Genomic DNA, 16,333 nt, shown 5'->3' with positions numbered 1-16,333 from the left:
ATCTTAAAATAAATTATAAAATTGGTGGGACATATCATGTAAAAATATATAATTAAAATCATTTAGATAATCAATTTTTACACGCCAGCTGTCATATCAGTTTATGTGAATGATATAAAACGAAGCAGTTCAATTTTCGCATTGTTCGGACGAGAAAAAAGGAATTATCATGAACTCTTTTACGATTAGTTATTCTAATATAAAACGAAGCAGCTCAATCTTTAGATGAACGAACACGACTTACGTGTGTTAAAAAATACAATAATCTATGAAAAGAAACGACTCACGTAAAAGCTATTTATACTGTTTACTCGAACATCGGTGTGCGTGCATGAATGCATGCATGCATAGGTATGTATGATATCAGCCTTCTTTTGTGGCCCCCTTTCTTCATTTGTACTACAGTTCATGGTAGCCATTGGCATTGTCACTATTGATTTGTATACGTACATGTGACTATGTGAAGGCTCCTTTTTGCACTTAGAAATTATTGGCATATAATGAAATGTTAGAAATTAAAAAAAATTCTAATATTTTACAATTTTTCGGGATCTTCTTTTCGTGTCGAACTCATCCTACGTGGATTGCGTAATGGGAGAGTGACGGGAAATTAATTTGTTGGCTCTGTACATTTATACGAGCACGAGATAATTGAATGAGAGATACGTAAATAAACCGATACCACATCTGAATGAGATTAGTTCAGAGGATAATTATAAAAGTTAGGTGACCTTCTAAGATTATTCTTCTTTAACTCTCGAGAATCAAGCTTTCTTGAAGAAGAAATTAGAAGTCGATCTCGACCAGAAGATGAAAACTCGTTTTTCTACAACACTGCCTCTCGAAGGTCTATTACAGCTCTCTTAGACTAGTTTATGACTAGATTGATTGGTTTTGTCAACACAGGAGTCTCGGGAAAATAACGAGACGTGTTGTGGTAATATAACGAGAAGACGCTTTATCGTCTAAAAAGAATAGATCCAACGATCAAGCATCCCAACTCCGACCTTTATGGTCAAAGATGGAGGAATAGCATAATATATATATATATATATATATATATATATATATATTTTGTTTAATAGTACAAAGTTTTTTATTACATAAATAAACTGAAACAAGAAAAATGGGATTTTTGTGTCTTGCTTTATCCAAGTTAAAAGGTTAAAAAAGGAAGAAGATAAAAAAGAAAATGGGGACAAAAAGTGCCGAATAAAGCAGTAAAAATTTAAGGTTTTTATTTTTTTTATTTTTTTATTTTTAAATACATACAAATGTTTCAGAGGGTGTATTTGTTTGCTTTTTTACAGTGTGCCCATATTTTTGTCTGCCAAAACTTTGCCATGTGGTCCCTAGGAAATTACCTTTTTACTATTTCATTTCAATTAAAAAAATATGCAAAAACCCAAAAATTAAATTTAAATATTAGTAACTATTTAATTTCAAGATTCTAATTCTTACCCATTCCCCAATATATTCTTTTTTTTTTTTTTCCTTATTTTTGTTATTGTTTGTTGGGACCAAAAATGTGAATATTTTTTGTTTTCTTTATTAAGCTATGGTCTTTCAAGTTAGGTCATTTCACATCTTATATTTATATTATATTTCTATAAGAAAATAGTGAGTATTCTAATAACTACTGCATTTATTATAAATTTAATTAAAATATTAAAATATTGTATCAATATCATACGTCGTCATTAATAGAGATATGTAATTAGTGACCAACTTAACATTCCTAAGTTGTGAAGGTACAATTAAATAATATTAGAAAAATAAAAATGTATAATTAGAGATAATCATTGAATTAGAGGTGACTGACTCCGAGTAAGGTGAGGGCGTATGTTGAAGAAGTGTGTGCGTGTGCATGGGGGGGGAGGATAGGATGGCTCCTATTAGCTATCCGTCATAAGAACCGCACGTGTGCGAGTTACTCTGCGTACGGCTCAAGTGACAAAGACCCTTTTGGATGGCTCCTACTAGCTCTCCCTCGTGAGAACCGCACGTGTGCGAGTTACTCCCCATACGACTCAAGTGGCAAAGACCCTTTTGGATGGCTCCTACTAGCTCTCCCTTGTAAGAACCGCATGTGTGCGAGTTACTCCGCATACGACTCAAGTGGCAAAGACCCTTTCTTTGCTTTAGCCAAGCTTACTGGTAGCCTATCTAAAGCTAGACTTTGATTGTCAATGTTTGTCACTTGTGTGGGCGTGTGTCTATGGGTGGGTGTCTATGGGTGGGTGGGGAATAAGATGACTCCTACTAGCTTTTCCTTGTAAGAACCGCACGTGTGCAAGTTACTCCACATACGGCTCAAGTGGCAAAAACCCTTTCAAATGGCTCCTACTAGATTAACCTCGTAAGAACCGCAATATGTGTGAGTTACTCCGCATACGGCTCAAGTGGCAAAGATCCTTTCTCTCTTTTAGCCAAGCTTACTGCTAACCTATCTAGAGCCAAGCTTTGATTGCCAATGTTCGTCACTTGTGTGTGCGTGTGCGTGTTTCTCTGTGTGTGGGGGGATAGGATGCTCCTACTAGCTCTTTCTCGTCAGAACTGCACATGTGCAAGTTACTCCACATACGGCTCAAGTCGCAAAGACCCTTTCAGATGGCTCCTATTAGATCAACCTCATAAGAACCGCACGTGTGCGAGAGACTCCACATAGGGCTCAAGTGGCAAAGACCCTTTCTTTACTTTAGCCAAGCTTACTGCTAACCTATGTGTGTCTGTGTTTCATTAAAAATATTATTTGAAATTAATAATTATATATTATATATAAAAGAATGAGAAAAAATTAATGGACTGAGAGTGATTGGGCCAGAGAGAGTGGTCTGGGCCTGACCTTTGGATATGGGCTGGGGATTTGGGCTTGGAAAATGAGGGTGGGCCTTTCTATTAATTCTGGATTTTATTTCTGTAACGTTTTAAATAGATTATACATGCAGAAAAGTCGTACAATGTAGTCAGTCAGACGGGCAGCGGGCAGTTAAGTTGTACGGAAGCACACATTTCCACGCCAACTGGAAAATATATTATTATCCGTTTCCGAAAAACAATAATAAACTTTTTATTTTTATTTAAAAAAGGTAAATTTTGTGGGTTAAATTAAATAAATTGGCGACCACAAAGCTATAAATTAATATTTAATTTTTTTTAATGGAAATTTATTTAATATTGTTGAAGTCATATTAAGACAACTAAACAACAAAAGTTAATGATATAAAAAATAATTAATAAACAATAAATGGTGGGTGGCATTTCAATACTAAATTAAAATTAAATTTTAGTTCTTTAATTATTTTTAATAATATTTAATAACTTCCTGAACTAAAAAGTGTTTAATAAAATTTTAATCATGTATTTTGAATCAAATTTTATTAAATTAAAATTTTAGGATTCATTCAAATATGAAAAAATATATTTAAATTTTTAAAAGATTCAACATAAAATTTAAATTTAAATACTCTTAGTTGTATGGTTTAAAAAATATCTTCGAAATATAAATATTATTTTAATTATACACTGTGACTTTAAAAAGTTTTATTAGTACCATTTAACTAAAAAAAATGATTAAAAATATTCATAAAATTTTAAAATTAATATCAACCCTCCCACCTTTCTTAAAAAAAATTATTTTTTTTTTATGGGCAATATGCTTGACATAAATAATCTATTTACACCTACACGTCATAAATTGTCTCTATTTTTGTTCTTCTAAAAATTTAAGGATTTTAAAATGGTACTAACTGTTTGGTTCTGTGATGTCGCAGCCGGGGGAGGAGAACAAAACACCATTTATAAGGGTGTGGAAACCTTCCCACATTTTAAAGCATTGAGGGGAAGCTCAAAAGGAAAAGCCCAAAGAGGACAATATCTGTTACCAATGATATTAGAGCCAGACACGGGACGATGTGCTAGCCTTTTCGCCTTCACCCGAAGGGGTAGACACGATGCGATGTGCTAGTAAGGATGTTGGGTTGGAGAAAGGAGCGAGTGCCACTCGCCTTCACCTGAAGGGGTAGACACGATGTGATGTGTCAGTAAGGACGTTGGGTTGGAGAAAGGAACGAGTGCCACTCGCCTTCACCCGAAGGGATAGACACGATGTGATGTGTTAGTAAGGACGATGGGTTGGAGAAAGGAACGAGTGCCCGACGCTGGGCCTCAAAAGTGGTAAGCCGAAAGAGGACACAATTTAAATGAAATGGAAGGGTATTTTTGATTTTTTTTATCTTTTAAGTTTAAAGATAATTTTGAAAAAATATATTTTTTTTGTTATTTTAAATATTAATAAATCTTAAAAAATTTAAAAGTATTTTTGACCGGTAAATAAATAAAGGTGTGAACAAACATTGAGCTGCTTCATCTTTAGACTCTAAGTGGTTCCATTTGCAGCAAACCAAGTGGGCCAAAGCTTTGACACAATCTGCCTTGAGTGAAACTTCGCCTCCCCTGTTCATCGGAGCTTGCGCTCAAATTTGCGAATGTCAACCCACTGAGTTTCTTCCACTCGTTTGAACTCACCGATCTTCCGTTTCGCTCTCTCCTCACCATGAAGAACGCTTCCGTCAAAGGCCTTGAAGTTTTCGATTTCACCGAAGAAGACGAGCTTCCCGAATTGATCTCCGAGAAGCGTCTCAGCAAATTCAAAAACCCTAATCTCGACACTAACGCTGTTTTGAAGTATGAATTTCTGGAATGTGGTAGGTTCTCCTGAACTGGAAACTATTTCATTTTCGTTTTTTTATTTCTCTGCAAATACCTGTAGGAGATAGTTGGACGCGAATTCTTAATTTTGACTGAAAACAGAGTCTCGCTTCTCTGGCATAGATGATTTAGGGAGTTTTCTGGAGTTATGTATAGAGAAAGTTGAGCGCTGTGTTGATTCCGTTAGTTCTTTGCCCTAGGGAGATCGTGGAGCAGTCCATAGAATGTTAAGCGGTTCTTTGTTGTCGATTTTTGGCGAATACAGACGAATTTGAAACATATTGAATGGTAACCCAGCGAATTGAACTAATATTTCTGTCGACATGTTAATCTGTTTGTGAGTGTTTCACTACGTGGTATCATCGCTGATTGCTGTAAAGCGTTTACTTCAAATAGGGAATCAAATTGATATGTGGTCACTAAAGTGCATTTTTATCCCTTCACTCCGCGGCTAACTTGTACGCTATCAAAAGAGGTAGCTAGTAATGACTTCGATTCCTCTGGAGGTTCGGCGTCTGAAGAGGATTTCTGGAACAATATTTTTTCATCTTTCCTTCAAAAAAAAAAAAAAAAAAAGAAAGGAAAAAGAAAAAAACTTATCGAAGGGCAATGTCGGTGTTATAAATTAGGGAAGATTGATATGGTAATGCATATGTTTAAATATATCATGTATCTTGCATTCTTAATAGCTGAAAGAAAAACATATATTATTGTGCTTTTTATTCAGTTCTCACTGTGGCTTGTCTTTGTCTAAGTATCATTCCAGAAGTGCTTTCTTATTATGTCTCTTCTTTGATGAATGCTCGTTCAACAATGCTATGCCAGAGCAGTAATTCATTTTTGGCTACCTTCAATATTTTCTCTCTGTTGATTGTCATCCATTTTATTTGATGAAGATAAATTAACTGTGGCCAATGGGTTCGTTGTTGAAGGGAAGGAGATTAAAAATCCACATATGGATGTTGATTTGGGCAAATGTAATCGTGGTTGTGACAATGGTATTTCACATATACCCTCGGGCACAACTAAAGAGCAATTTATCATGGAAGAAGGGAAATATCAATTGGATGCCAATACAGAATCAGAATTGAAGAGCCATTCGCAAGATATGTTTGTGCAAGTAGATGGTCATGTGACAGGAAGCCTTGGCTCTGAACTTGACAAAATTGGATCTAGCTCTCAAAGTCCTATCCTGGGGTTAAATTGCACCCTTCCTGAGTTTAATGCTGAAGTACTCTTCTTTCTGCTTTCTGGACATGTTTTCTTTTAAGATATAGATGAGTATTAGTCATGTTCGATTAACACTTTTTTGCAATTTATAGAGGGAGCCAATTGATGCACTCTCAGATCCTAATGGAAGCATGAATGGGAATTCTTCAATGAGCCCTCCTTCAGAAACTGTAGAGGATGGTGGTATGTTCTGTATACTGTATTTGCTTCAACATTCTTTTGGTTGTTCTTTCTCAGATAGGAATTGCATCAATAAGAAAGATTATGAAAGGGGACTGATGGTAAGAAAGAAGGAAAGAATGAAAGAAAGAAAAAAACCCTCCAATCAACTGAATTGAACAGTAAGAACACGTTTGTAATAGCTTTGTTAGTAGACACCATGGTCTTGACACCTTGCCACTCTCCTTCCTCTTATTACAAGAAGTTTCAATTTTTTTCTCTGTTCAAATCTTTGTACGAATGGTCATTACCCAGTTCAACCAGAAAAAGGAATTTGAAAAAACTTATATTTCCTCCTTCAATTTGAAAACCTGGATAACAGATCTTCCATCGACCTGATGACCATCCTCTGCAAATATATTTTTCCAAGTATTTGCTTCATATATAACTTGCAAGAGTTGCACTGAATAAAACCTGTTCTCAAAAGAACTCTCTCTTAACTTACTCAAATTCAATGTCTGACCATATGTTTTTGGCCTCATTTCAGTTTTATTGAACGGGAAGTATTTAGATAATTGCTCATCCGACAATGAAATGGTAAGTTTGTTCCTTGTGATGATTTAAACAAAGGGAAAAGGTTCACGCACACGTCTTAAATTTTTTTTGAAACTTACATCCAATTTTTCATTTGTGTTTGCTGGGAATCCAGGACTTTTTAATTATTAACTGTCTGTAGGTTGTCAAGATGTTCATGTTGTTTGTAATCTTGAAGGAGACTATAGTTTCCTCTTATTCTGAAAGTATGTTTGAAGGGAAAAACACTCGTTAGGTTAGGAAGAAAGAATTGAATTAGTGAAACATTATGCATCTTCTTTTATTCTGGAGTGTTTTTATCAAGTTACTTTTGTAATTATAATTCTGGTATGTCTAACTTCACCTTTTTTTGGGTAATAAAACTGTTTACAACTTAGGATGTAGCATTGATTACTTCAGCAGAACATGTTTCTTATTTTTTTTTTCCTTTGAAGATAGGCAGATTCTAGTCATCCAATTTCATTGTCCAGAATATATGCATTTGGGTACTGAAGCTTTTCTCCGTTCAATTTATAGGATGATCTTAACAAGGAGGTTGTCCTATATCCCGATTATATTGTATATGGAGATTTTTACTGTGCCAGTCCCTCGTTAACCTTTTCACCTAATGCCATCAAAATTAATGGTTTTGCTGATTATGGAAGCAATGAATTCCTTAACCTTGAATGGAGAGTAGACGATCTCATTGATATTGAGTGTCAGTGCTTTCAAAGAGTGAGTGCTTATAACTATTTTTTAGAAACTAAATTTCATGATATTTGAGTTAACATTGTCGTGATTTGCCAGTTTTTCGTTTGGCATGCAGGTTGAATATGTGATGATCAAGCTCCATGTTATATCAAAAGATGCTGGTCAATGTGATAATTCGTGTGACACTTCTGGTCAGTGGACTTCTGCAAAAGTACATCGAGATTTTGGAATTAGATTTCAGTTGCATAAACATTTGATAGAATTTCAATTATATCGTTGCTAACATTTGCATTCTTCCAGACGTTCTCATTGGTTTTTTCTTGTGTCATGTCATCAGTGTTCTTAATAATGTGATAAATATCTTTCGTTTTGTTAGCTTAACTAATATTGCCTATGAACTTGGTCCAGGCATTAAGGAAGTAAAGATTGTTCTTGTTGATTCTTACTGGTCTGAGAAACAACAAAAAATCAGATCTTTGGATTCCAGATACATGGCTATTTGGAATATGTCTCTCGAGTATGTTATCTGTGTTTCCTTCTCACTATATTGTTGATCATTATGCAATTTTTTAAAATAGAAGTTATAAACTTGGCAACACGTCAATACATCAGTTTATGCGGTATATTCTAAAGAAGTATCACAGTTTACGTTCTTCATTTTATGGTTGAGACGGCTATCCGAAATATGTCTCTCAGGTAACATGCATGACTGGTTGCATTCTCCAATAAACTTTGTTGTCATTCCCTTTGACGTATATTGGTCTCCCTTGTTCATTGATTTATTGCCTACCTCTATTATGTCTTGTAGTGCGGGCATAGGAACTGATGATGATGATTTAGGTGGACAAAGACATTATTTTCCCAAGTGAGTGGAATTTTCTACTTTTCCGTTTTTTAAAGCTAGTCTTCATATTTTAATACATTTGGTTAGTTTATTTGAAATTTTATTTGTATCTACTCAAACTAATTTTTTTTTAGTTTTGAGTAAAAAATTCTCATGTTTACTATGCTATGAGATTTGAAATGTCATGCATGCGGATCAATCTTTGTTCACCTTCTATTTGTAATTGTAAAGTATGCTCTATTTTATTCGATGATCAATGCATGAACTTGAGTATATTATCTGGTGGTGACCATCTTTTTTCCCCTTCCAATTTAAATGAGCCTTTTTGCAGCTTTGATGAGCCTTTTGAAGAAGTTGTCTATCCCAAAGGAGATCCAGATGCCGTTTCCATCAGTAAAAGGGATGTTGACTTGTTACAACCAGAGACATTTGTCAATGACACAATCATTGACTTTTACATCCAGTGAGTCAAATTATATAGTGATTTCTTGTAATCATGATTGAATACTGTTACTATTAGAGGTTTCCCCCCTGTACATTCTCCTAGTGATGTTGGGATTTCCAGCTTCTCATTTAAAGAAGTGCTGATCCACAATTCTTTAATTTTCACCATTACCTTGCTTGGATGACTGGTTTTCATTTTAACTAACTTTTATTGCAAATGATGGAACACGCCCTTTCTAAATGGAATTGATTGTCAGGTATTTGAAGAGCCAGATAGATCCCCAGGATAAGCATAGATTTCACTTCTTCAATAGCTTTTTCTTTAGGAAGCTGGCAGACCTTGATAAAGATCCATCTAGTGCTTCAGATGGCAGAGCTGCTTTTCTACGCGTTCGGAAATGGACACGGAAAGTGGATTTATTTGAAAAGGATTATATCTTCATTCCTATAAACTTCAAGTAAGATTTTTCTCTTCAGGAACCATGTTTCCTTGTGTCTTAAGCTAAACATCACTAGAAGTGGGTATCTCAAACTTAAATGTTTATTATAACAGCCTTCATTGGAGCTTAATGGTCATATGCCATCCTGGTGAAGTGGCTAGATATAGCGGTAAGTTCTTCATTCATTGGGGCAATATGTGTCTCCCATCAGTCATAACTTCTGTCTTGTTACAGATGAAGACCTGACGAAGTCAATGAAAGTACCATGTATATTGCATATGGATTCTATTAAAGGAAGTCACGCAGGTCTTAAAAATCTCATCCAAAGGTATTCCTTTGTTTTTTTGTAGTTTTTATAAAGTTCAATGTATTGGTTTGAACAGTGTATCTAAGTTATCCAACCAAAGGTGAATCTTTACCGTCATGGTTAGTTTGTTTTATAGTTTTTATTAAGTTCAATATATTGATTTGAACAATGTATCTAAGCTATCTGAACGAAGGTGAATCTTTGCTTTCATGGTTAGTTTGGCAGCCTTGATAATTAGTCTATTCCTTACTGAGAAGTTTGATGGAGACTTCAGACGTGTTTTCAGTACTTGCCTTCATTTGCAATATTGCAAATGATCTCTTTTCATCTTCTGATTTGAAATTTTTTTGTTGGCCTTTTTCTAAAAAAATCTTTTGGCTGTTGTAATACAATTTTTTCTTGTTGCTTTATTACTTTTTTTGGGTTAAATTACTTGTTTAATCCTTGAACTAAACTTTTAAAAGTGTCTAATAGACCCTAAATTTTCAATTTTATATCTCATAAATCACTGAAAAGTTTGAGGATTTGAAAAATTAACTGATTTATTATACACATTTAAATTTTATGTCTAATAAAATCATAAACTTTTAGTTTTGTGTTTAGTAGATTTGTGAATTTAAAAAAATTCGTAAGCTCAAAGTCTAAATTTGTAATTTTGATAGATTAGAGTCCACATAGACAAACATCAAAGTTTAGTACTAAATATTTTATTATTTTTTTGTTGATGTTATTTTAGTAGTATAGTTTTGTATCTTGGGATTCGTGGAACCTCTCTTTGTTAGTGAAGGGGACACCTTGTCCCTTAGGCTGTTAGAGTTGGTTTTTTTTGGAATGAAGTGGTTGTCACTTTTATAAAGAAAAATGTAACATAATTTTGAATCGGAGGAGGATTTGTCTTTACAAAGTGTATCAGGAGAGACTTTGCGTTGCAGTGTTGTTTTAGCTTGGTTATGTATGCAGTTGATTTTTTGTTCTCTCTTATTCTTTTAATAAAGCCAAAATTTATTGAAGAGGAAAAATTAGAGTAGAACTTTGTCACCTAGTTTCGTTTCTCTGTAAAGCAAGGAAAACCTTGATCATCTTTTCCTTCCTGCTCCTTCGCAGAAATGTCTTTTCTCTTTTGCTAGCTAACCATTTACCCGCTTTTACACAAAACCATGACGACTCTAGAGCAACTTTCTTCTTGGTCAACCATTCAAAAGAAAAGGAAGAGGCCTATGAGACAGTCTTTGTAAAGGAAATGTGTCGGAGTGTGGACGCAAAGAAACTTTGGAGTATTTATTATTACTTTTTCTTTTATAAGAAACTGAAATATATTGATCAATGAGGCATATACAAGAGAAGGGAAATGAGATATCCCCATGAAGCCAAGGGGTTTCCAAACAACCTCTCCTTTGCCATGGATGTGAATTAAAATATAATTAGAAGGAAATTGTGACTGACATCGTGGTGGCAAATTAGGTTCCATAAACTAGCAGTAATAGATTCCGACCCCTAAAGAATTCTGTGATTCCTATCTGACCGGACACACCACAGTACTGAGCTAACTGCATTAGTCCAAAGAATTTTTGAACGGCCCTTAAAACTGGTACCAATACACAGCTGGTTACCTAAGCAAACAGGAGGCTTAGGAAAGCACCAGCTCAACCAACAACTGAGAGCTGATTAGTCAACAATCATAAGCTATAGAGCAGTGGACGAAAATGTGAGTCTGGTTTTCTGAGTCCGATTTGCAAAGAACACTCCAATCAGAGGAGATGAAGAAACTTGAAAGTCTTCTTTGAAGCTCATTTGTGTTAAGCTTGCCTTGGATTAGGTTCCTGTTAGGAACTCAGAAATTATGTGAAAATACCAAGGATAACTATACTGCAATATCCAAATAAATTACAACATAAAGAAGTAATTCTCGAGGTATTTGCACACTCCCTCTTGATCACTACCAAGTAATGCACAACTCTCTCCCTCCTCACTCCATCTATTATAACCAATCTCCATAACCACCTCCTCTTTAATTACTAATATATCCTCAATATCCTAATAGCATTTCTAACAGATTCATAAGAACACTTTTTAACTTTTTGGGGGATTTTGACTTCCCTTAACACTGTATTCAGATCAAGGTTGAAGATTTTATGTTTCTGAAAGTGCAATAATGGTTGAGCTGACTGAAAAACCCCATTTTTCGATCGTGACTGAACCTTGATATCCTCCAGGTGATTCAGAGTCTCATTTTGTTCAAAGCTTGAAGCAAAAAATGCCAATTTATTTGCTTCCTTATCAGTGAGATTCCAACATTGATAGCCTTTGGAGGAGCCACTCTGTTGAGTCTAGGGAGTGTTTCCACATCATGAGTCATCCCAAGCAAACACGTTAAATCTTTTAGTTGAAATCTTATCCTTGTATGCATTCCTCTATCTCTGTTATGAAGGTAGTTTGCTCTCTCATAAAAAAGGTTTTATAGTAATTTGCTGATACTATCTTTTGGCCGTTTCTACTTTTTGCATTTTGTTTCCATTATGGATTATAAAATTAGCTGCCTCCAATTATTTCTTTGAACTTATCTGCATTTATAGTATTGATTTTTTTTTTTGCTAGTTCTTTGTTAATCACTGGGACTTCATGATGCAATGTATGACAGTTATTTGCTGGAAGAATGGAAAGAGAGAAACAAGGAGACACCTGAAGATATTTCAACAAAATTTAAGAACCTTCGGTTTCTCCCACTCGAGGTATTTTCTGGTAATTAACTTCATTATATCGAAACAAGCGCACAAAAAAGGAGTCCACTTATCGACTATAAAAGGGACTTCAATCTAAAAAATCAAACCAAGATCACAATTACAAAAAGGTCAAATAACAGACGCCCATGAAAACACATTAAACCTTGCGACCTCCCGAACCTCCTCCTGTGATCTCTCAACTTCTCTAGAAGTTTTACTATTTCTCTCCAATTCAAATTTCCCATGACTACAATAATAGCGCCACTAATCTGTCCTTATTCCGAAACGGGGAATTATGGTGCACTTCCTCAATCATAGCGCCACTAATCCTGCCTCGAGTCAAATGGAACCCAAACAAACTCAACTGGTTCCTTTATTGCTAACACATCATGTTTGATATTGTTGTCCTACGTTCATTTTATCTTTCCTTTTTTGGGGGGCTGTCTTACATGTCCTACATTTTTCATGTCAGCTTCCGCAGCAGGAAAATTCATTTGATTGCGGATTATTTTTGCTCCACTATCTAGAACTTTTTCTAGCAGAAGCGCCTCTTAATTTCAGCCCGTTCAAAATCTTCAAGCTTTCAAAATTTGTAAGTTTTTCGCTTTGCTTGCACCCTTAGTTTCTTTCTTTCTTTCTTTCTTTTTTTTTTTTTTGTTTGGAGAGTTTCAACTTCTGCAATTGTTAAATATAATAAAGTCCCTAGTTAACTGCCTCAACCTAATAATTTTTTTTCCTTGCAAAATACCAATACTAGTAACAAAATAGTTTTCTCAATCATTTTTTTAAGTGACAATTATCAACAAGAGAGAACACAGCCTAAAGGCCTATGGGATGAGAGCCTAAACTGGAGAGTCTAAAAGAAAGTGCCTCCAATCTAAATTGATAAAACACTTGCAGAGTGTTTTCAATAATTTTTGTGAGTTGCAGGAAAGATTCCTGAGATTGAGTTTATATTTCTTATGGTTTATCTCTAATTTATAATGCTTAATTTTCTTCCTTTTATTTTCTTTATTGATGCTGTCCAATGAAGTCTTTGTTCTCATGTTCATTTCATTTCTTCTCGATCAAGTCCCTTCCCAAATTAGATTGTGCATCAGCATCGGAACCTTTTGCACATGTATCAAATTTTCACTCTTCATCCTGCTAAAGATCTTTTACTTTTCCTTGGGGAAGAGAGGTGTGGGATCTTTTATTTTGTTAATTGAACTAGCAGTTTGTAAGGCCATGTGTTGTACAATCTCTGATCCCCCCCTCATTGAAAGCATTAATGATGCTCAGATCAACTTTACACGGCATATTCACTGTTCATATGACTTGTCATAAGTTGGTCAATTGACATGTGTCAGTTTGAGACTTGAGATAAATTCTAACACTTGTTTATCATTATTGTTTCTTTGTTAAAAAAAAAAAGAAAGAAAAAGGACAACAGTTTTGAAGTTTATTCTGCATCTCATGTGTGTGTGTGTGTGTAGTCTATCGGAGTTATTGCATAAAACATGGTTAATATTCCTTGGATTTGCTTTTATTTTTTTTGAATTGGGCGTTAATAATGTGATTGTTTTTTTAATGAATCTCCCCAGCTTAATGTGGATTGGTTCCCACCTGCTGAGGCTTACCTCAAGCGAACTTTAATACAGAGATTAATTTTTGAAATCCTTGAAAACCGGTCTCGAGAAATGTCCACAGCTGCATGTAGTGATGAACTTTTATCTAAATTTCCATCCAATAATGAGGATGAAACTGGCGTGGAGCTTCTTCTGGAAAGAGGAAGCCCAGCAGTGGCATGCAATCACAATTTGTCAAGCTCACAAGCTGTCGATGGGATTGAAATTACTCTATTATCTGAATCTTCGAGTAGACCCAACCACTTTATTGACGGTTCTGGCTTGGTTGTCAGAGAATTATTTGAACCAGGTGCCTCTAATGGGTCATTACTTGGAGACTATCAATCTTTTGCCCAGACATCATCGTATTTCGATACAAATGCTACTGTGCTGGAGGTATGTTAGCTTCTCAAATTATCTAAGAAAATTGGGAGCATTACCTTATGTTAAACAATTAAAGAAGCAAATTAACGCAGTCTCTTACACATTTAGTTTTTGTGTTTCTTCACATAGGCAAGTATATATTCATACATATATGTACATAACTATATATAATATATATATATATATTCACACACGTACATACACATACACATAGATATACGTACACACATATATACGTACATACGTACATACACATACACATAGATATACGTACACACATATATACGTACATACGTACATACACATACATATCCATATATACATATTATATACACACACACACACCAACTATGCTTGGTAATAATGTATGATCATGCATTATTATTTTGCTTGATTGAGGCTATTTATTTAGTGGCTTCTCTCTTTTTTGAATTTTTTGAAAGTCTGTATTCTTTCATATATTTTTAAAGGAAAGTTCGGCTATTTATAAAAGAAATAATGTATGGATCTTGATGATGTCAATGTTGAGAAACACCAGGGAAAATGGACAAAAATATTTCCTTACCACCTTCAAGCAACTCTTGTACGTTAGTTCTAGATGATACCAGTTTCAAACCCTCCCGTAGATAACAATTGCAAGTATGCTGCCTGCTCTGATGGTATAAAATTTTCTCACTATAGGATGACGCAGATGCAGAAACTGGAGACCGTTTCATGTACTTGCCTCCGGTACAGGACGGTTTGCAGCCAATTGATGCAATGGCATCTCAAGCTTGTCGATTTCCATGTTCATCGATTGGCCTTGAATCCAAGGCTTCTTTTGACTTGTGCATGTCTATTCAACCAGAACGTGGTCGGGGCATTGCCTCGTCCTCGGCAGAGGACTTGGAAGATGTGGGAATCATCGAAAGTTGCAAAGTTAGGGAAGCAAGTCCTGGTAACAAGGAAGAAAGGAACAGGAAAAGACCTCTATCGCATGAGAAGGAGAATCTCGAACCTGTAGCAGAACGCCCTACTTCTGCTGCTACCACAGTGCAAGATGTCGATACCATCGTCATCTCTCAAGATACTAACATGGGAAGTAACGATTCCGAACCCCCCCTATGTGAAGACACTCTCATTGCATCACCATGTCTAGATGAAGCAACCAAAACAGATGTCGAACACGATGATTCGCCAGTGGTTGTTTCGATTACAGAGGTGAACTTAGACGAGGAACCCCCTGCCAAGAAACCGAGGCATTCACCATACCCCGAAGAAACGAGTAAGAGTGTCGAAGAAGGTTTGTCGGATGGTGCAGACACATAGATGAAAGGTTGGTCTCTTCTTTCCTCTATATTTGTAAATGATCACGTCTTTAGTGTTTGGCTTGCCATGCTGTTAATAGTGTTATGGCTCCATATCAACTTAATTAATACCGATAGAAAATTCATTTGGGTTACGTTGATGTAGCCATGTTCTTGTTAGTTATATCAAGGATTAGTTTTAATTCCTCTCCAGCTCCAAGATTACGTTGTTGCTTCCACTCCTAATTTTCCCTCTTTTTTATTATTATTATTATTTTATTTTATTTTATTTATTTTTTAAAATAAATAAATTCGGATATTTTATGATTGGAGGAGAAAAATCCCCTCGAGCTGAACCAATAATTTAATAATTTAATGTATAAAAAATTAAATTGAGACTACGGCTTTCGTTGATAATTAATTGTTTTTTTAAAAAATTAATGTTTTTGATTTTTAGTTTTTAGTTTATTGGTTTTGTAATTTTTTCTCTCCCAATTTTCTTATAATAATTTTCATAATTCTTAAAAAAAATTATTTCAATTCTTTATCAAATTATATAGATAAAAATAGGTTCTTAAAAATTATATCTCCTTTGATTTCAACAAAAAAAAAAAAAAAAAAAAAANACTAAATAATTAGTGAGAGAATTATTTATTTTTCGAAAAAAATAGGTAGAAAGTTAATAACAAATCAAATAAATTTATAGGTAAAATTAGTATTTATAAGTTTCAATTTAAAAATGTAAATCATAAATTTAAATAGCAGTCAAACCAGACTTGATTATTTTTGTGATTTAATTTTTTATATTATTTTTAATTATGCTTTTGATTTTTGTTAAAGAAATATTTAGTTTTCTAGTTAAATTCTAAAAATAAAAAATTGATTATTTATTTATTTATTTATTTATTATAGTTTCTC

At 34.5% G+C, this 16,333-nt stretch overlaps 1 protein-coding gene across 3 annotated transcripts; it reads left to right on the top strand.

Annotated features, from left to right (window-relative positions):
- The first annotated feature begins 4,382 nt into the window (after positions 1–4,382).
- LOC111805344 (probable ubiquitin-like-specific protease 2B) lies at positions 4,383–15,635 on the top strand. 3 transcript variants are annotated; one of them, XM_023690380.1, is made up of 16 exons: positions 4,383–4,706; positions 5,643–5,941; positions 6,033–6,123; positions 6,647–6,696; positions 7,210–7,407; positions 7,499–7,574; positions 7,792–7,900; positions 8,192–8,248; positions 8,559–8,690; positions 8,929–9,129; positions 9,225–9,280; positions 9,346–9,439; positions 12,057–12,147; positions 12,611–12,730; positions 13,722–14,141; positions 14,811–15,635. In XM_023690380.1, exons 1-16 carry the CDS (start codon positions 4,556–4,558, stop codon positions 15,435–15,437), a joined length of 2,772 nt encoding a protein of 923 aa, XP_023546148.1. In that variant the 5' UTR covers positions 4,383–4,555; the 3' UTR covers positions 15,438–15,635. The 3 variants fall into 3 exon arrangements, with proteins under 3 accessions (XP_023546148.1, XP_023546146.1, XP_023546149.1); XM_023690378.1 differs by having other exon boundaries at positions 5,607–5,941; XM_023690381.1 differs by lacking the exon at positions 12,611–12,730 and having other exon boundaries at positions 5,607–5,941.
- The last annotated feature ends 698 nt before the right edge of the window (positions 15,636–16,333 follow it).

Source organism: Cucurbita pepo, chromosome LG11 (genome assembly GCF_002806865.2).
Source record: "Cucurbita pepo subsp. pepo cultivar mu-cu-16 chromosome LG11, ASM280686v2, whole genome shotgun sequence".
In the NCBI taxonomy this organism is placed as follows: Eukaryota; Viridiplantae; Streptophyta; class Magnoliopsida; order Cucurbitales; family Cucurbitaceae; genus Cucurbita; species Cucurbita pepo.
This window is presented reverse-complemented; position numbering and strand designations above follow the sequence as displayed.